Source organism: Buteo buteo, chromosome 16 (genome assembly GCF_964188355.1).
Source record: "Buteo buteo chromosome 16, bButBut1.hap1.1, whole genome shotgun sequence".
NCBI classification, from domain to species: domain Eukaryota; kingdom Metazoa; phylum Chordata; class Aves; order Accipitriformes; family Accipitridae; genus Buteo; species Buteo buteo.
This window is the reverse complement of record NC_134186.1, coordinates 4,621,700-4,641,586: the sequence shown is the minus strand read 5'-3', so window position 1 is coordinate 4,641,586 and position 19,887 is coordinate 4,621,700. Positions and strand designations below refer to the sequence as shown.

Sequence of the window (19,887 nt, the reverse complement as noted above, 5' to 3'; positions counted from 1 at the left end):
GGCTGCCAAAACCCTCGCCCCGTGGAGGCAGAGCCCACCCTATGAGCCCTTCCACGGGCAGCCGCCGAGGGACGGGGCTCGCCGGGCACCCCGAGACCCCATCACAGGATTTTGGGGGGGGGGGGGTTCGGGAGCAGCCAAACCGGTGCTGCAGATCCCAGGGGACCCAACCGCTCCCCGGGTGGAAGGCGAAGCGGGTGCCCGGCGGCGGCAAGGAGCTGCCCGGACACGTGCGCAGGGGAGAGATGAGGCAGACCAGAGGCAGGCGTGCAGGAGATGGTTTATTGGAGACGCACAGAGGCTTTGGCAATACGCGACCCCCCCCGCCCCGGGATGGCGAGGCTGCCCGGACCCCCCCCCTCTTGCCCCATCCTGGCCCCTCACCTCCTCCCGTCGTGGCTCCAGCCCTCTGGGGGTTTGGAGCAGGCACATGCTAGGCTGGGCCCCCCCCCAGCCAAAATGTTAAATAGTGGGGTGCTGGCAGCGCTGGGACAGAGGCACCCCCCTTCCCTCCTTTCCCCCTCCCCAGAGCAGAGGATGGGGGAGAGGGAAGGGGGGGGAGCCATGCCAAAGCCACCCCCACTCCTGGCATCCAGGCTGGGGGGGGCCGTGGGGGAGCTGAGATGCCTTCCCCCCGCCCCCCCGCAAAAAACTAAACCAAAAAAAACCAAAAAAAACCAAACCAAAAAAAAAACAACCATGAAGAGATGCCAAAGGGACTGGAGGGGGGGGCAGGTGGGGGCCGGTCCCCAGCTCCACGGGGGCCGTTCAGTTCTTGGGCTCTTCGCCAGCCTCGCCGCCGTCTTCTCCGGCGCACTCGGCTGTCCATAGCGTGAGGTTGTCCCTGAGCAGCTGCATGATGAGGGTGCTGTCCTTGTAGGAGTCTTCGCTGAGCGTGTGCAGGTCCCCCATGGCCTCATCGAAGGTGGTCTTGGCCAGGGAGATGGCCTGGTCGGGGGCGTTGGCGATCTCGTAGTGGAAGACGGAGAAGTTGAGCGCCAGCCCCAGGCGGATGGGGTTCGTGGGCTGCATCTCCTTTTTGCTGATGTCCATGGCCTCTTGGTAGGCTTCCTGGGCGTTGTCTATCGTCTTCTTGCGGTCGTCCCCGGTGGCCACCTCGGCCAGGTATCGGAAGTAGTCGCCCTTCATCTTCAGGTAGAAGACCTTGCTCTCAGCGTCGCTCGCCTTCTTGATGAGATACTTGTCCAGCAAGGCCAGGACGTTCTTGCAGACGCCATTCAGCTCCCTTTCCACCTTCTCCCGATACTCGTTCACCAGCTGCGCTTTGTCATCCCCCTCTTCGGTTTTGTGCTCGATGCTGGAGATGACCCTCCACGCCGAGCGCTGGCACCCCACCACGTTCTTGTAGGCGACGGAGAGGAGGTTGCGTTCCTCGTTGGACAACTCGTCCCCGTGTTCCACCACCGCCTTCATGAAGTCCGCCATGTCCTCGTAGCGCTCAGCCTGCTCGGCCAGCTTGGCCTTCTGCACTTGGTGGTTTCTTGCCATGGCTGGGACGCGGGCGCGGGGCAGACGCTTGGGCGAGGAGCGGGGCCGGGAGCCGTCGGAGCCTCTGCCGAGCCCCGCCGCCGGGATTCGTTTTTGGCTGAGCGTCGGAGCCTCGAGCGAGAGCAGGAGGAGCCAGCGAAGGTCGAAGGAGTGTCCTCCTCCTCCTCCTCTGCTTCCTCCCCGTCGAGCCCGGCCTTAAAAGGAAAATTGCGGTGAATCATCGCCCGCGGGCGGCGGGTGCTGGGGAAGGGGCGAAGGAGGGGGGTGGCCAACGCCCTGCCTTCCCCATGGGTCCTTGGGGAGGGCTTGGCGGTGGGTGCAGCACCCATGGATGCCCTGGGGGTCTCCCCCAGCCAACACCCACTCCGGGACGGAGGGAACGCCCGTCCCGCTGCTAAAAGTGCTTGGAAGGGGGGGGGACAGCCGGTGGGTTATCGTTTCGGGGGGGGGGGGGTGTTACGCAGAGATGCAGCAGTGTTCAGCTCTTCCCACCCCCCCCTGGAGAAATGGGCCATGGGGTGTGTCCGGTCGTAAAAACGGTTTCCTCCCCACCCCCCCCCAAAAAAAAAAATCGTATCACTGTCGTTTTTATATGGTGATTAACTCGCTAGTAATTGCGAGGGCTTGACGGGCAGGTATTTATTCCCACAGGTGGGGAAACCGAGGCAGAGAGGCTCAGCAACTCGCCCAAGCGCCGCGGGAGGGACCGCCCCAAAGCAGGGTGCAATCGCCCCGTGCCTTTGAGCCGCCGCGCAGCGGGACGGGACCGACCCCCTCCCAAAATGTCCCGCGGTGGGGCAGCCACCGGTGCTGCGAGCCCGGATCCAGCCGGCAGCAGGGAGACCCCCCCCCCAGCCCCATCGAACTCGGGGCTCCTCCACTGCTCACCTCCAGCCCAGGGCTCCATTTCCCCATCGCCGGGGACTTTTCTCATCTCTCAAGCTATAACTGGAAGAGTTTTGGGGGTCGTTTTGTTGTTTGCTGGTGTTTTTTTTTTTTAATTTTTAAATTTTTTTTGACACAAACTCGCCGTAGGTGCTGGGCCGCCGATGGAAACGCGCCGCCCCGATTAGGATCTCTGCTTCGCGTTGCGCTGCAGTTTCACTCTCATCCTGCTTAAGCTTGTTGCCACACGCCGGGTGCTGGCGGCTGCTGGCCGTGCTGGCGAAGCCTCGGCCTCGCAGCTTGTGCCAATCCCCGGCCTTATCTGCCGTGCGGGAACCGTGCGGGAAGGGCAGGGTGGGGCCGGTGCCTGGCGGCATTGGGCCAAGGCAAAAAGGGTTTGGGTTTTTTTTTAATTTTTTTAATATTTTTTTTTTAATCAGTGTGACTCGCTGCTTTACTCATCCCTGTAAACAGCCCCCGGTGCCACCCCATCCCTGTCATTCCCCCCCCCCAACTCCGTCTTGCTCAGCTCCCGCATAGACAGGGCGATGGAGGATGCTGGGGACAGACGACACGAGAAAGATCCGTGGATGCTTTTCCCAGCCCTTTGCAGCCCAGAAAAACACCCCCAGCCTCCACACCGCTCCCTCCCTGCCCTGGCGAGGGGGATTCGGGGCTGCTTACCCCCTCCCGGCCAAACCTCCGGGCACATGGTGGGTCTGGGGTACCCCGGCCCATCGAGGGGCTCACATGCGGTAGCAGCACGAGGGTGTCCAGCTCCGCCAGCCTCCCTGCAGCCCCTCCGTGTCCCACCCCAGAACCGCACCACGTGCGGTGCCGCGCCGGCAATTAAGAGCTCCTTCCCCAGGTGAGCGTGATCCACTTTGGGAGCAGGTTACGCAGCTGGGAAAAGGCACTTCCCGAAGGAATGGCCACCTAGGAGACCGCTGCCCGTCTCTCACCCTCCGCCCAGCAGACGAGGTGTTTTGGGGAGGGAGGCAGACCCATAGAGACCCTCTAAGAGCTTCAACCAAGCACGAAAGCCCCCAAATAGGGACTGGGGGTCAAACGGGCAGCCCGATGTACCCTGCCCTCTAAAAACCACCTCGCTCCCGTGCAAAAACGCGAGGCAGCAGTCCCCGGGTGGGAGATAGCCTGAGCTCACACCTCTTTGAGCAGCAAAGGGTCTGCAGCCCCCAGCCCCGGCAAATCACTTGCCGCCAGACCTGGCTTCAAAAAATCTCAGACTGATCCTCCACCAGCCCGGCTGCGTTTGGGCTGTTTAATCCCGTGTCAGTTCTGCTCCGAGAGGATTCCGTGGGGAGCCTCCCAGCCCCTGGCAGGACCCCCCCACGGCAGGAGGGGACGCTCAGATGGGGTGTGCGATGGCTCGACCTCGGCTCAGGCGTCTGCCGGCAGCCCCTGCCAAAGGGGCTGAGCTGCTGCCAAATTTTAGTTACAATGGGCTGAGAGGAGGCTGCAAAAACATTCTGCTCTACCGGTTTCGTGAAAATCAGCGGGTGGGTGAAGGGAAAGAGCCCCAGATCGCCGCGCAGAGGCTGCGGGTGAACTCGGCTGCAGCATCCCCCTGCAGAGCACCCACGGGTGCCCCGAATGCCAAAGAACAACACCAGAAGGTGCATCGCCCCGGAGAGAGGGATACCCAGTTAAGCCCCAGCCCCAGGGGACGCTGCCCAGGTCAGCGCACCTCTCCAGTCCCGTGAGCTGAGCTGGCGATGCTGCGGGCAGGCATGGGCTGGGCACTCGAGCGGCTCCGCGACGGCAGGCAGGAGGCAGAGGATGCTGGTGGCCGTTCCCAGCGGCACTGGAAGGATGCTCACAGCCCACCCGGCCACCCCCATCCTCACCCATCCAGCCCTGCGCCTCCCCTGGCTGTGGGGACACTGCCAGCTCCCGCCACTTCAGTGGGGGACGAATTTTGCCGGGGGGGCTCACCGCACCCCGAGTCCCACAGGCACTGCCCATCACTCCTTCCCCGGTCCCAGCGGCAAGGCTGGTGCCCTCCCCGCCGTACAGGAGGGTGCGGAGCCACGGAAGGCTGCGACTTGCCTCAAGGCCACGGCTAGTGCCACAGCCAAATTTAGGGAGCTCCTGGATCCCAGTCCCGCGGCCGGCACGGCCGATGGCAGAGGGGTGCCAGCCCTCTGTGGCTCTGCTTGGCTTCCCCACCCCGCGCAGCACCGGCGTGCCCGGGCACGAGCTGCAGGGAGCAGCTCCCCTCCACTGGCAGAGCAGCAGCCAGACGCTGGCGTACAGGAAATAGGAGAAACTTTTATTTCGTTACAAAAGTACAAGGCATAAATAGATGGTGAAGTCTACTGGGCTCTACGCTGGGCTGGGGGACAGGCCCGGCTGCACAGCTCCGCAGCGCCGGCTCCCAGCCCAGCCTGCGCTGCAGCCTCCGGCAATGCCGGCTGGTCGAGGTGCTGCAGGGCTTGAACCCCTTTCCCTAAAACTAGAGCTGCGCTAAGGTGAAACAAGAAGGTGGGAGCTGGCCAGGGGGGGTTTGCAAGGGTAAACCCTGACCACGTACTAACTCCCATCCGGAGAGGTGAGTCCTCCGGCACACGGATGCGGCTCAGAGTGGGGCTTGGTGGGGCTGGGCGTGTAATGCCACCGGCTGGGCTGTAACCGCTCTGGCGTGAAGCCCGCTCCTTTCGAAAGCCCGCTGGAATGCTAACCGCTATCTTCCAGCATCTGCGGGAGGGGAGACACCTTCACTGGGGGTAAAGCTGGTGGTTACGGGGAGCCACTGGCAGCCTCGGCTTGGTTGCATGAGTCCATCCAGTGGCAGGGGACAGCAGGAACTCCAGTTATTGCACTCGGATGGGACGGCTGTATGGCTTTGAGCTTTGAACCTGCAGGATGGCCGTCCCGGCTCCCAGAGAGGGGTTGGAAAAGCTTTTCCTTGTGCACAGCCGCTTTCCACCCTCTCTTGTGGTGGGAGGGAGGAAGGCGCAGCCATGTAGCCCTGGCGAGCAGAGGCACTCGTGGTGGTCATGGCTGTAGTCTCGGATGCTGCCCGCGGTGTCTTGGCTCCCCGCAGGATGCTCCACGGGAGGCAGAGGGCTGCGGGATGCCAGGGCTCTTGATACTGGATCGACCCGGTGTGAGGGAGAGGAGAGGGGAGGAAGAGAAAGAGAGGGTTAGTGCCAGAAATACACGAGCGAGGAGCAGCAGGGAGCAGAGAGGAGCACCCAGGCTTGGTGGCAGAAAGGGGAGAAAGTCCAGGTTGGAGGAGAGCGCTGGCAGCCACAGGCAGGGAGAAAGGGGCAGCCTTCCTCCATCGCTGCTCGAGCAGGCAGGAGCTCGTGGGGTGAGGGAGAGGGGCAGCTCTGCAGCCCACAAGTGAAGCAGGGCTTCGTCACAACGTGCTTTGGAAGGAACTTACTGTGGCCATGGGCACGCCGGAGGAGGAACCTGGTGTTACAGAGATGAAAACAGGCAGCAAGGGAGGGAGGGGAGGAATTGCCTGAACTACAGAGCAGGTCAGAGCTGGGATTAGAAATCTGTTCCAGGCCCCCCCTCCTCTCTTTGGGCCACAGCTCGCTCCGAATGCTAAATCTCTGCATCAGTTGGGCGTTCCCTCCCATCCCATCATGGCAGCTCCACCGAGCACAAACCACCACGGCGTGCCATCCAGCAAGCCCCGGGCTTCATGAACCCTCTGCCTGGAGCCCGAACCAACCCTCAGCCACCCAGTTTTCCAAGCACCACCATGCATGCACGCACCACGCAGACCGGGTGGCTCCATCTCGTACCAAGCCCCAGCACAAAGCTGGAGGAAACCATCCTTTCCTTCTCACCGAGGCTGTGGGCAACCCCTCTGCCACGCAGCCCTGCACCGAGATGGCACAACCCTCACGCCGGCAGGATGCCAGTGGGATACTGGTGGGATGGATGGGCCACAAGGCAAACAGATGTCTACACAACTGGAGGGTGATGGGCTCCGTGGACAGAGCTGGTCATGCAGTGGAGATGAGATGGGTCGGTCGAGTGGATGACAGGGAGAAGAAAGCGCTTTCTTACCAGCTAACCCTCAGAAAGCAGGGCTAACGTCCAAGGAGGGGGCAAATCCCGTCAGGCTGTGCAGGAAATGGCAAAATCCTGGCAGGCATCCTCCTGGGGAAGACACCAGAGATTATGCACCTCAACACCTGCCGGTACAGCCGGAGCAGGCTCGGTTGGACGGGGGGACCACAGCTCCCGGCACAGCCCTGGACCGAACGAGGTAGGTGGGGAAAGGATGCTGAGGTGACAGCTTCTGCAGGAAGGGGACCAGCGAGCAGGTGAGATCCTCCCAGCCTGGAGTCATGGGACAGAAAAATCCCTTCGCTCCAGCAAGAGTCACGGCAGCACCAATTGCTGCTAAGGATCCCTCGTAGCCCCATCCTGCAGGAGGTTATAACAGATTCCAGGCAAGGCCTGGAACTCATAAAGAGTCCAACCGCCACCTGACAGCTGTTAAACACAGAGACACCTGCCCTCTTCTCTCTTAAAAAGAATAAAATAATAATCCAAGCAATTAACTCTTTAAAAATAAAACTTTATTATGTTGAGTAACAAAGGAAACCGGTTTAAATAAAAACAGGAAGGAGTTTGGCCCCTGGGAACAGCCCCCGCACCGCTCCTCACTCCCCAGCACCAGACCCGCTCCGCACAGCTCGGCTCGCCCTGGCCCCACGCCTGCCACGGACAAGCCCCGCTGGGGACATCCCTGCAGGAGAAGCGGGGAGGGAAGGGCAGGGTGGCCTCTCTGGATGCAACACGCTAAAGCACCCGGCCCGTGAGATGGCACGAAGGTGCAGGATTGGGGCGGCTGGCAGAGCATCACCGGGAGCCTCCCCGGGTGGTGAGGGCCATCTGCCGGGATCCGGTAGAAATTCAGCAACCGTCGCCCGTGCTCTCACCTTGGCTCTTTGCAGAGGGGAAGGTAGAGCTGGTGGCCACAGCAAAGCAGCACCGAGATCTCTGTGCAGCCAGCCAGAAACGTAAGGCCGGGGGAACCTTGTGCCTCCGCCATCGCCCGGCGTGCCTCGAAGCCGCGCACGGGCTGGCGCGGTCATTCACAGTGTGCGAAGCACGACGCTGGTGAATTCAGAGGGGACAGGCTGCCCCCAGAAATGTGCTGCCTCTGCCTGAGGTTGAGATACATGCGTCTGACCCACGGAAACCTAACCAGGCAGCTCGACACAAAACGCTGCAAGCCTCTGCCCTGGTGCTAACATGCACAACGCTACCTGCGCCAAATATAAAACGTTCTACATAGACAAAAAAATAATCTACAAATTGTGCAAAAATATCCAGCAGCTTTTAATAACACGATTCAAGTATTGCTAACAAGGTCTGTGACTCTCCCCTACACACACTCCAGTGTCAGCGACGCAGAGCTGGCTGCCCAGCCCAGCTCTCCCATGCCTCCGCAGGCATGGAGCGATGCTCGTGGATGAGCCCAAGCACACGGGAATTGCTCCTGAGGCGCTGGGGACAGCCCTGCTCTCGTCTGCTGGCCAGAAACCCAAACCAAGAGCACAACGTGAGGTTATCAGAGATCAGCACCCATTTCACTGCTTCCTCTGTGAAACTCCACCTCAAAAGGGTATGACCCTCAGGAATTCAGGCACTTTTCTGTTGCCTTTTGGTCTCGTACAGACAGGACATAACCAGGCCTTCCTGGCAAGCTAAGGGTCCCAAATCTTTCAACTGTAGCCTTGCCAACCAGCATCTCATGACAAGAGCCACAGAACACTGCATGTTTCTTCTTCCCTGTTAAAAGAAGGGTCATCCTAACTCGTGTCCTTGCTGCAAAACACTGTCTTACTGACTGGCAGGGCCAAAACATAGAGTTCTTCAGCACCTCCTCAGTGACCAGCCAGAAAATAGGATCAACAGCAGCTGGGACATCTAGCTAGCTTCTTCCACATCTGCTGGGAGCCAGAGTCCTCCCAGCTAAAGAGCCCCAAATTACCGAGGCACAATCACTTCTGGAAAAGAAAAGCCACTCCGGCAGCGGTCAAGGTGAGAACCCAGCCGTTAAGAGACAGAACAGTCCTTCCACGTCAGCACAGGGGAGCAGGACATGTTCATGAAGATAACAGGGATACCAGGGAACTTATGCCTCCACCAGCCCAGAAGATGAGCTGTGACAGCCCAGCTCAGAGCAGGAACCCTTTGCCAGTCCCCAGCTCCCATCATCAGCCCACCTCATTACTCCTGGCAGGAAACAGTGATCCCCGGGAGCAGACGCTCCGGACTCAGAAGGTCTGGTGGCTCCCCAGACCTATTTGCTTCCCAGGTGCAGCAGGAACCCCCTGCTTTCTGCACAAATCTGAGGGTCTTGCATGCTGTTGGGCTCTCTCAGTCCAAAGTCCAGACAGGCCACATCACAGTGAAACAAAAAATAATAAATAAACTTAAAAAAAAAAAAAAAAAAAAGAAAGGCAACATATGGCTCGACCGAGTCTTTGGCAGCTCTGCATCACAGGGCTGTCCTGCCTGAGGCTGGGGAGATGGTAAGAGGGGAAGGTACTGGCTGGAGCGAGGTGCAGGCACAGCAGGCACTGGGCTACATCACAGCACTGCTAGGGAATGCCTCCTACCATGCTGGTGTCAGTTTTGGCTCCAAAGGAAGGGATTTCGCTCTTAGGACTGGCCGGGGTCCCGACATCTGGCTGGATAAATCCTCTTCTGTCTATCAAACTGGAAAACAGAAAGGGAAGGGTGCAAGGGGAGAGGAGTTCAGGAAATGAAGACTCCGTGAAGGCAGGAGCTCACAAGCCACAGAGAGGGTTCTCCTCGTGGGAACTGCCAAACAAAGCATCGGCAGGAGCACGCTGGATAACACAGCTTCCTGCCCATTAGACAAACCACAGACTTATCACACAAGCCACCAAACAGCTTTTAGGCAGTTAAAGATTTGGGTCACCACAAACCCAAACGGGAACTGGCGAAAGGTCTTCACAACAGGAAAACAACATGAATGAGGAAAGAACTGGGAGTAAAACACTATTCTCTCCACAGCCTCCCAGCAAACAGCTTGGCTCCCTGAATCTGCAGATCTGCCATCTCTGAATGGCAGCACTGGCATTTCAGCACCTCCGAATCCAACCAAAAGCTTGGGGGCACTTCAGAGAGCAGGGCCAGATATAAGCGTAAAACATACTTTGACTCTAGCTCCACAGCCTCAGGACACCCTCCCCGGCTGTTGCGTTACACTGAGTTAGCACCTCTGAGACGCTCCACACAAATCCAGACTGGATCCACTGAATAAACTTGTCTCAAGGATCCCCACATGCCCTAGGACAGGCTGAGAGCTCCGAGTCAGTGTGGAGGTCCTCAGCTCCTGCTGCACAGCGCATGGGGACGCCGGCCTGACTCTGCCCAATTGCACCCTCTTGTGACAAAGCAGCGATGATCCCGTGCTGCAGGTACCCATGCTTCAGGCCTAAAGCTTCCTTACATCTGCAGCAAACTGCCCACCTTTGCCCTTGTTTTAACGTCAGTTCTGGTTAACTCAGGTAAGAGCATTTGGTAGGAGGCTACTGAGCGTTTCAGGTAATCTAAGTGTTGGTAAAACCCAGGCTCTCCGCGCTGCCTGGTGCGGATCTCTGCCAGCTGTGCCACGATGCTCAATCCTCAGAGTACAGGAGGAAAAACGGTGCTAAGAAGTAGTGCCACTACTGGTATTTACCATCTGTTGCCAAGCCCTTTGGTGCCATTACCCTCCCCTTATTGAATCGCAGGATGTGTCTTATCTGCAAACTCCATGAAACAATTACAAGCGACCCAAACTCATCGGGCTCAAACACAGGAGAAGCAACAGCTGTATCTCTTACTTATCCATATCTCCAGCCTTTCTATGCAGAGACTGGGAAACTGTTTTCTCATCATCATTGAAGTAGATGTGTTTGTGCTGACACAGTCTCCCCTGATTTGTGATAAATCTGTCCTTTCCAAGGCTCCTCCCACAGAGCAGGATGCAATTCCCAATGCCATGGAGGTCAAAAGCTCTTACCTGGGATGGAATGGTCCACACAGTACTGCACAGCAGTTTGTGAGGATACTTTTATGGCTGTAGGGATTGGCAAACTCTGAACCCCTCTTATTCGACCAGGACCCTTTGATCTGAAAGGGAAAGGATACAGGCAGATTAAGACAGGAAAGATGTGATAACAGATAATTTCACGATAATAGACTTGGTTTAAATCCTTACTGAAGAAGTAGAAGGCTTGTCTAACTGCAAACGTCCTCCCTCTCTTTGCTTTAACAAGCTGGACAGCTGCAGAAAGGCAGCCAGAAGAGAGAGCAATATGCTGCTCCTGCCTCTGCCAAGGTTCAGCCTCGCAGCGAGAAAGCTCCAAAGCTGTGCCCTCCCCGTGCTGCATGGCAACTTGTCAGTATCACCATCTTCAATGCCAGCCTCCTCCTCCTCCCCTCATCCTCTCCTAGGCTGAAAGCTCATCAGAGCAGGGCTCTACCTCATGGCACCTCCTGGGCTCCTCAGGCTGAACAAACAGCAAGGGGATTCCCAGGCCATGCTGCAACAGGAGGAAACAATCTCATCTGCCCCCACCCTGAGCAGCTGCCACTGGGACTCTGATTTTGAAACCCCGGTCACATCAAGCATAGGCACACACGAGTGGGCAGATGCTATACCTGGCCTCAGGCCCCTGGCTGCAGTGAACCATTTACCATTACGTTTCCTCCTTTTGTTTTTACTTCCTCTCCCCAGTTGCAGCATAAGGCTGGCAACGTGGGCAATGCAACCAGAGAGGCAACGGGCCACGTGCTTTGGACCTGGTGCTCTCAGTACTGGGGTGCGACCTCCATTAGCTTCACTTACGTGGCCTTGTGCAGTTCTGCCAACACCTCTGAACGTAACAGAGAGGTGGAGAGGGGAAAAAGTGGGGAAGAAAAAAAAAAAAAGGGGGGATGCAAACATGCCTTGTGCAGTGCTGGAAGCTTCCAGCAAGGATAACAGGTACTTCTGGCCAGAAGGATGAATTTTGATTCCTTCTGAGGATCCGACAGATCCTGCTTTTCCATACAATCTGCCCTGCTCAGGGTACTCATTTGGCCCTTGGAGTCTGCAAGCAGCCCAGACTTTGACGTAAATCTCATCAGATGTCTGTACATTATTTGCCTATTAGACATGAGGAACTGATAGAGACAAAGGGACTTGCCCAGGATCTCAGAGGAAATTTGTGGTTATGCGGGATGCTGAATTAAGATCACCCATGTCCCAGGCTAACACCCAAATAAATCTCTGGGGACAGCCTTCCTTTTTTAATCTCGGAACTCCTAATTTTAAGTGAGGCCACATACAGACTGGAAAAAACAAACACATGACCTTTCTAACACTGCAGCGCGTGACCCCCATAGCCTGACACTGCCAAGCAACACGTGTTGCACAGTCCCCTGCTGCTGCACGCTGCTTTCCTCCCACTCAGCTACCTGAAACTACAGCCTAAATGCCTTGGGCACGGGCCCTTTGCTTTGCGATGGATTATCACAGGCAATGCAGGCAGCATGCCTTACTGAGATACTGCACTGAGGCAGGCAGCCAAGTATCTCCTGAAAACCTCACCTCTACTTAGGAAGCACCAGGGCCGGCCCTGCAGAAGGACAAGCGTCCAGGTACTTACATCTTCGTTTGTCGTCAGGTTGGAAGCAACTAAATAAGTGTGAAAACCTGAGAGGCCCAAAATAGACCAGACTGAGAAAAAACAAATCACCAGCTCCAGCACAGTGAAACAAAAGTCAAGGAAGTCTCAGAGAACAAAATCATCCTGCAAGGAGAGGCAGAGGAATGTTTTGGGAGGTGCATGCTGCAACCACACACACTGGGCCACAAAAACATCCCAACAAGCTTCCCATTCCCCATACCATTCTGCAGGCATCCACCAAGGCACAGCCTGCTCCAGCCGCTTCCCTTTCCATGTAAACTTGCAACCTGGGAAACAAGTTTGTCACCCACCCTTAGTCCCTGGTGGTCAACTAAAGGTCTTCCCAACTTTGTGACGTTATCGGTCTACAGATGAAGGGATGCCTGCCTGACCCAACCAGGTAGCTAGGGGATTAAATTAAGTTGTGGAAAGTACACCAGGGCGACCCTAGGAAGAGCTCATTGAACCTCTCTGTTACATGGTTAGTGTCACTGCACCAGTGCTCGACAGCCTGAGCAGCTGATGGCATCAGAAGGATATCTTGCAGGTGTTGTCTTCAGAGTGGCAAGAAATCCATCTCTCTGAGAGCCTGCAAAGCAAAATAGGACAAGGAACAACACTGCATCAGGCAGCCCTGCATCTCCAGCCAACGCTACACTCCCCAGCAGGCAGTCACCTCCCTGTGGGCCATATGGATCTGCCTGGCTGCCTGAGAAACATCTGCAGTCTGTAACTTTGCAGAAATGTCAGTGTGCAGACACAGCTCCGGGAGATTTCGGGCTGACAGGCAAGTCACCTTCCCCGCCAGGTTAAGAGCAAATACACCCACCAGCTCATTTGCTCTGGAGGGGATAACCCAGTCACCAGCTCTCAAGGTCTCTCTGCAGCCCCGTGCAGGGTGGATCTGTGGTTCCCTGCCGTCTGAGACCCCGTTTATTCAGGCCACCTGCACTGAAAAGCCCGGTGTAAACCAACCAGACCCTTCCCACACTCTGTCCCACAGGAACAGTGACCCAGTGCTGCCTCAAGTCATTTGTGGCCGGGAGCACGGCACGCATCGCTGTTAGTACCCGCGGTACTTACGCAGAGTCAGGTGGGTGACGACACAGGCGAAGATGAAGGCTGTCAGGAAGGAGAGGGAGAGGATGAAGGCATAGAAGTAGCGATAGTTGCGCTTCCCCACGCAGTTGCCCACCCAGGGGCAGTGGTGATCAAACCTCTCTGAAACAAAGGGACACGGTGAGGACTCCTGCCGCCTTGCATCCCACACCAGAGCAAACTCTGCTGAGCCCCCAAAAAACAGGGGCTACAAATCCAGCTTCCACCCACCACCCTGAGACCACAACCCCTCTGCAGCAGTACGTTAGCAAGAAGTTTCAACAGAGCACTGCCACCTGCTCACATGCCCTTTTTTACCATCAAAGGCCAAACTATTCCTTTCGCCAAACCCTGCAGAAATATAAGCCTTGTGACATCTACCATTACTAAAACTGAAAGAGGGCAGGGAAAGCGTGGCAGTTTTTCCAGTACCTAGCAGCACTGGGTGTGTGCGTGCGCACACAGCGTCGCTGCTCCCTTTCTGCATGTCAGCTTCACCCGCCTTCTTCAGGGCAGAAAATAATTTTCAAAGTTATAAAGATATGCCTATAAAACCACAGAAACTGCCTGGGAACCCAGGGCAGGTGCAATATATCTGGAAACGCTCCCGACTGCCTTCTAATGAAAGAGCTGCATTTCAGACTAACAGGACTGCGGTAACCATTCTGCGGGGGACACCAGTGCAAACAAAAACCCATCGCCCACAAAGCAGGCGCATGCCCGCCCCCCCAGATGGCTCCTCTTCAAACACTGCTCCAGCCACGGCTGCTTTCCAGAGAGCCATTCCAGCGTAAGGAGGAGTCACAACCACCCACGGCTATCCCTGAACACAGAACGCTCAGTAACTCCCAAACTTCTCTTAACCAGAGCCTTGGGGTCCTGTGACTGTCGCTCCTCAGGCTGCCCTGGCAGACAGCATAAAGCACAGCCTCCACATCCACACGATGCACGACCAGGAGCAGCCGCATGAGGAGTAAACTCTCCGGGCATGCCCCTACATCACATGCCACCCTGTTGCCAGTTCGAGTTGCTCCGGTGCAGCCAGGCTACGCTGGGAACCTCCCTGCCCACCCCCCTGCAGCTGCCCCACGCCTGCGCCTGACTGCGTGGAGCCATCAGAGGCTTTTCTTCAGGTCTTTGTTCGTTCCCTCCTGCCCCACCACACTCTGAGGGCACAGGGAGAGGACATAGAAGACCTCAGCCAGCATCTACGGTGGTGTCTCTACCAGCCTGCCGACAGCAAGGCCACGGACAACAAGGAGCCTGCAGCAAACCTCGTGTCTGGCGGAGGCCTTCACTGCATTTCACAGTACCGTCCTCCCAGAACCGGGGAAAGCAGAGATACAGAGTCTTGGACCTGAGCCACTGCGCTGGCGTTGCTTTCATTTTAAATGGGAAGAAGAAAGACCAGTCAGTATCTCGCTTTATAATCCTTTACGAGAAGCAAAAGCAATCTGTCCAGGAACACAAAACACACACCCCCACCCCGAGGTATCAGCACCTTTCCACGTTCTGGGCTTACCGACACAGTTGTCGCAGACACTGCAGTGAGAGGTGCGTGGAGGGCGGAACATTTTGCAGGTGTAGCAGTACTTGAGTTTCACCACATACTTGTTTATGACCACTTCCATCGTGCGGGCTGGTGGGCGATAGGTAGAGGTACCCATGCTGTCTGCAAGGGCAAGGAGAGACAGTCAAATTGCTGCAGGTGAAACCCAAGCCCCCGTATCACCCTGAGCTGCTTCCTGGCAGGGTAAGGGATTGGCACGTGCTCTCCTGATTTTCAGCAAAAGCTAAGAGGCAGCTCAGCATACAGGATTTGTTGCGGGGTGGGCAGCCAGGAACTCCAGTCAGCTCCTCGCAGCATTATTTATGTCCTTTCCTTGTCTGTTCAATGACAATGCTGCTGGGATGCCAAGAGGAAGTAATATCTGCCCAATGCTTTAAGAACTTAAAGCAATTTATAAATAGTGAGCGTAAAAGCAGCAGTGTTAACGTGCCCAGTAACACCGACTCATCTCTGCAAGTCCAACAGATCACAGCACAAGGAGGCAACATCATCTGTCAACGTACACGTGGTTCCTCCTCTGCTGTAAGCATCCAAGTTACAGAAATCAGGGTAACCTCAGCAGAAGCATCCCCCACCGCTGCCAGCACAGAACTTGCCAACCCGCAGCTGGAGCCAGCAGCACTGCCAGGCTCAAGGGACTCATTTCCATCACAGCGGGGGAGGACAGCGAGCAGGTCTCAAGTGCTCCAGGCAGATTTCATTGAAATTTGACATGTGAATGTTAGTAGCACAAGAGGAATCCTCCTCCTCAAGGTCGAGATTGAGGATTTTTAGGGATGCTGCAAGTCACACCTGTGCGTGCTGGCACTTCATTGTTCACTGGGGACTGGCTCTTTCTCCGCTCAGCAAAAGCGTGAGCTGGAAAAGCTCTGTATCACGTTTGCAATTTTGGGGGTTATTCCTTTATTTTAGTCACTCTTATAAGAGCACCTTTCCAACTCTGAGGAAGTCTTTGAGAATAGAGATGTAACAGTGAGCGTGTTAAGAGGGTAAGAAGTGGATTATATTAACAGCAACAGCTGGCGCATCAGGCAGCATCTGCAACCAGATTACTGCTTCAGGCACTTATAAATAGAAACACAGATAACCACTCTGAGGGTATTTTAAAACCATTTTTTTCGTCAGAGGTAGAATTACTGCCTTGCAACCATCTTCAGCGAGGCAGATTCAAGCTGTCTTGCATCAGCTTTGCTAAAGCATTTGTTACTACGCCTCACATCAACAAGGTCCCCAGATCCTTGATGCGTACACCTTCTTGGCCACCACCAAAACAGCGTGACAGAGCAGTTTTTAGATGGGGACAAACATTAGCATACTGTTAGAAACCATTACAATAAAGAAAACCTTGCGGCACAGCAGGCTCAATGGCAAATCATAATCTTAAAAAGCATTCATGCTTAAATTAATTATCCTATGTCCTCACTGCCCATATTTTGCAGAAGAACACACAGGGTCCGATTCCTCTGAGTTTGGACAACATTCAAAGTAACTAACGCACCGTTACGGAGCAGCACAAACACTCTCGGCTCTGTCTTCAAGAGCCTGGCAGCGTGATTCTGAAGGGGGACTTTGTGCTCTCCCAGCCGCTGCTACACAGTCCCTAACGGTATTCATGTTTAGGACACCGATGTCGCAAGCTCTCCCTCCCCTGAGCTCTGCACGGGGCCACTGCCCACTCAGGCATCGTCCTGAGGGCAGGAACAGGTACAGCCACGACCCACTGTACAAGGCTTTGCCTGGGAAAGCGATGGGACTGAACAGAAAGGAAAACCACCTCTGCTTCTCTGCAGATCCTCTCTCTGAAGCACTGCCTGCTCTGCTAGAGGAGCTTGTTGCAACAGTCTCTTACCAGGACTCATAAGACAGTCTCTAGCCTCACAATCTGATACTCTGACCTTTTCTCCCCCTGGACAACTGGTGAGGAGTAAAGACCAAAAGGAGACTCACTGAGCCTGAAACACACGTGCACGCACGCACACAGAAGCATGCACTGGACCAAACACAGGAGAGGGAACAGAAGTCTCACCAATCCGCTTTTCCAGGTCTGCGGCCTCACTTGGGGTGGCTCTGGGCAGGATACCCGGGTCTCTGAAGCTTGTCTGGAGCAGGCAGCTGATGACAAAGAAGAAGAGGACGGCTGCAATGATGGGGATGGCCAAGGTGAGGTGACTGGCAAGGAAGGGGCAGCTGTTAAAAGAAAAAAAAAAAATTGCATTGTTACCAACCATCACTATAGAACTGGCTCTCGGCTGTGACACTACACACTATGAATTATCACAGGGTAGCGAGCTGAAGCGCTGCTGCTTTGCAGACACCTCTGGAACAGCAAGAGCCAGCCCAGAGAACACTGGAGTGGCACTGGGAAGACAGGGTCTTCGGCACAGAGACGGCAGTACGAGCCCCTGTACACAACCTCTTTGTCTTTCTGACGTCCCAGAACTGCGTTTCAAAAACCTGTCAGCTGCCCCAAAGCTCGGTCACCCTCTACAACAGCAGCATCAAGAACACACGGAGAAACACCCCAAACTTAAGCAGGGATCAAAATCGGCATGAATGTGATCCCATTTGGTCCCAACACGCGAAGCTGAGAGGGAACTTGGCTTCGATTCAACACAGCTTTGCCATCTCTGGACGACTCGTGTGGCCTTCATGGCGTGCCAGATGTTTGGATGAGGATGCCTTTCAGCACTGACACCCCTGTGACAAGCCACCAGGCATCTAAGCAGACGATGCCCGCTCCTGGGTTTGCCGTACTACGACCTGGGGCTGTTTTTCCACAGATGGGGAGTGGCGTGATCGCGGTCCACATCGGGGCAGCTCTGTTACTCGCAGCACGACAGGTGAAGACAGCCGAGGAACACAGCTCTTTGCACGGCACAGTGCCGGCGACCCCTCTTGTCCCCCGCTCTGCAGAGGGATTTGCTATTATAAGCACTGATAAGTACCAGAGTCGAGCGCAGACAGGCAAGCTGCTTGAGCCCTGATGTCTGCGGGCAGCGCTAAGTCTCAGTAACGCTGCGAGGCAGTTTGAGAGGATTAAGCAACTTTTGTTTCAACTCCCAAGCTCAGCTGTCCAGAACAAAGCAGCCACCAAGCAACAAAACCCCTTCAGCCCAAGACCAACACTGCTGCCGAGCCCCTCCGTCACCTCCCTGACAGAGGGACAGAAAGGTCTCTGAAATGAGAGGTGTGAGCTTTGTTGCCACCCCTTTTCCAGGGGAATCTCTGGAGCCCGCTTTTCCCCATCAGGCAACAAGAAATCGCATTTGGAGAAAAAAAAAAAAAAAAAAAAAAGTGAACTGTAGACACAGGCAAGATGTATTTGCTATACCTTCAGCAAACCGTAACCGATGCAAACAGAAGCACACTGCTAAAATAACAACTTGGAAAGCCCCAGGGCATCTTCAAGCAAGCAAGAGTGACTAGGCAAGAAGGGAGAGGAGAGCAGATGTCCTCTGCTTGGCCCCATACAAAGCAGTTACTGTGCTAGAGCTACCCATTAGTTTCAGATACAGCAGAGAAAGCTGTCAAAGAGGCACAGACGACAGTAAGAAGGGAGTTTTCGCGTCGGGATGCCGTTACTGCCTCCCACAGCTGCCTGCCCCTTTCAGCTCATCTGACTTCTCAGAACCTCTAATCCGATCAAATACCTTCATCTCCCTGCCAGCAGGCTTGGACAGCTTTACTCTGAGACTCCCAGAGATAACGCCATGATCCAAAGACAGACAAACACCTCCCCCCGGCCCCCCCCCCGGCTTCATACAGTGGCAGGAAAAACAAGCTCCCTTCCCTCCTGAGACAGAAATGCGGAGGCAGGAGAGCAGAATCCCTCAGAGGTGTCAATAAGCAACGGCGCTCCTTCCCCAGCTCCTCCGGGCAGCGCAGGACGTAACGGGGTGCTCTTGGCTCTCCTTTCCCGCGGGGCACAGGAATGGGGAGCTTCCCCGGCCCAGCTTTCCAAAAGGAAAGGGGACTGGGATAGATGCAGCTCCCTCTTCCTCAGACACTGCTGCACAATGGGGACAGAGCTCCAGCGCAGACCCTCAAGGTGGGACCCCAAAGGATTTCACCATTTATTGAGCACCTTGAACAGAAACACTGGTCCTGCTGCCTCTAGGGACCAAGTCCACCAGTCTTGGGGGTTTCCTGGCTGCAATTCTGGACCAGTTCTCTCCTCTGTAGCAGGAAGGGAGATGGGTGGGGGTATTTAGAGACCAGGGGGGCATCCTGGGAGGATGTTAACCCCCTTCCCAGGGCCAGACTGAGCAAACAAGCTGCAGGGCCACCCCTGCCCACCCCCGCACGAACACACCTGGGGACAGGCAAAGGGGAAGCAGGGACTGCCTGCAAAGTGGGTCTGGGGGCTGTGCAGCAGGGGAATGGCTTGGGGGGGGGGGAGAAGGGAGAGATATCGGGAGTCCCATGGCAGGGCAGAGAGGTGCCCCCCCCAACCCCCGAGGGCGTGGGTGGGATGCCAGCTAACCCACGGCTCCCCCCCAAAAGGAGGGGGCTTAAAGGAGGGGGACAAGAGCTGCTCGGAGCCCCCAGTGGGGTTGATCCGAGGGCCAGACCCCACGCGGCTTCACCCCAGCAGGGAAGGGGACCTAAACCCTTTTTTTTTTGGTGGGGTGGCCGGTCCCGGGGCCCCAGCGCGGGGGGACACGGACGCCCCAAAGCCCCGCAGACCCCGGGGCGGTGCCCGGAGCCCCCCCCGGCCCGGCAGCCCGGACTCACTCGAAGGCGAAGAAGAGGCCGCTGGTGGCCAGGATGAGGCCGAGGGTGAGAGCGAAGACTCCGCTGTGCCGAGCCAGCATGAGGCGACCGCCGCAGTAGAACCGGTTACGGCCCGGGAACACCTCCCACTTCCGCCGGGGACGACGGGCCGGCCCGGCCCGCTCCGGCCCGGTAGATAACGGAGGTGACGAAACAACCGTACCCGGTCCCGGCCCCGCTACCCCCGGCGGGATCTGCCGGTACTCGCAGTCCTTCATGGCGCCGCAGCGCCCGGTCCCGGCCCCGCCGCGCCGCTCGCCCGGTGGACGTGTCCGCCCCGCCCCGGCCCCGCCCAGCCCCGGTCCCTCCCCGCCGCGCCCCCTGCGGGCCGCGCCGGGAACCGTCCCCGCCGGTTCCTGCCGGAGG

General features: G+C 56.6%; 2 protein-coding genes across 10 annotated transcripts; both read right to left on the bottom strand.

The window, feature by feature from the left end:
* Positions 1 to 318: 318 nt before the first annotated feature.
* SFN (stratifin) lies at positions 319 to 1,572 on the bottom strand. The gene has a single exon (XM_075048731.1). It carries the CDS (start codon positions 1,507 to 1,509, stop codon positions 769 to 771), a length of 741 nt encoding a protein of 246 aa, XP_074904832.1. The 5' UTR covers positions 1,510 to 1,572; the 3' UTR covers positions 319 to 768.
* A 3,100-nt stretch (positions 1,573 to 4,672) lies between these two features.
* On the bottom strand, positions 4,673 to 19,808 carry ZDHHC18 (zDHHC palmitoyltransferase 18). 9 transcript variants are annotated; one of them, XM_075047551.1, is made up of 11 exons: positions 19,483 to 19,609; positions 18,833 to 18,924; positions 16,775 to 16,935; positions 14,701 to 14,850; positions 14,453 to 14,557; positions 13,164 to 13,301; positions 12,621 to 12,669; positions 12,060 to 12,162; positions 10,430 to 10,539; positions 9,015 to 9,114; positions 4,673 to 5,509 (listed from the first exon to the last, which is right to left on the bottom strand). In XM_075047551.1, exons 4-11 carry the CDS (start codon positions 14,843 to 14,845, stop codon positions 5,099 to 5,101), a joined length of 1,161 nt encoding a protein of 386 aa, XP_074903652.1. In that variant the 5' UTR covers positions 14,846 to 14,850; positions 16,775 to 16,935; positions 18,833 to 18,924; positions 19,483 to 19,609; the 3' UTR covers positions 4,673 to 5,098. The 9 variants fall into 9 exon arrangements, 7 of the variants coding, with proteins under 7 accessions (XP_074903652.1, XP_074903649.1, XP_074903650.1 ...); XR_012653113.1 differs by lacking the exon at positions 18,833 to 18,924 and adding an exon at positions 6,445 to 6,537 and having other exon boundaries at positions 5,370 to 5,509; positions 19,483 to 19,807; XM_075047548.1 differs by lacking the exon at positions 18,833 to 18,924 and having other exon boundaries at positions 19,483 to 19,808.
* Positions 19,809 to 19,887: the final 79 nt, after the last annotated feature.

What these genes read in the sequence shown, in the direction of transcription:
- SFN (XM_075048731.1), bottom strand. Translation starts at nt 1,509, where the DNA reads ATGGCAAGAAACCACCAAGTGCAGAAGGCCAAGCTGGCCGAGCAGGCT.
- ZDHHC18 (XM_075047548.1), bottom strand. Translation starts at nt 19,739, where the DNA reads ATGAAGGACTGCGAGTACCGGCAGATCCCGCCGGGGGTAGCGGGGCCG. An exon ending in ACCTGACGACAAACGAAGAT is followed by an intron (nt 10,540 to 12,059) that starts GTAAGTACCTGG and finishes TTTCCCTTTCAG; the next exon opens with ATCAAAGGGTCCTGGTCGAA. An exon ending in CCAAAACTGACACCAGCATG is followed by an intron (nt 5,510 to 9,014) that starts GTAGGAGGCATT and finishes GGGTCGATCCAG; the next exon opens with TATCAAGAGCCCTGGCATCC.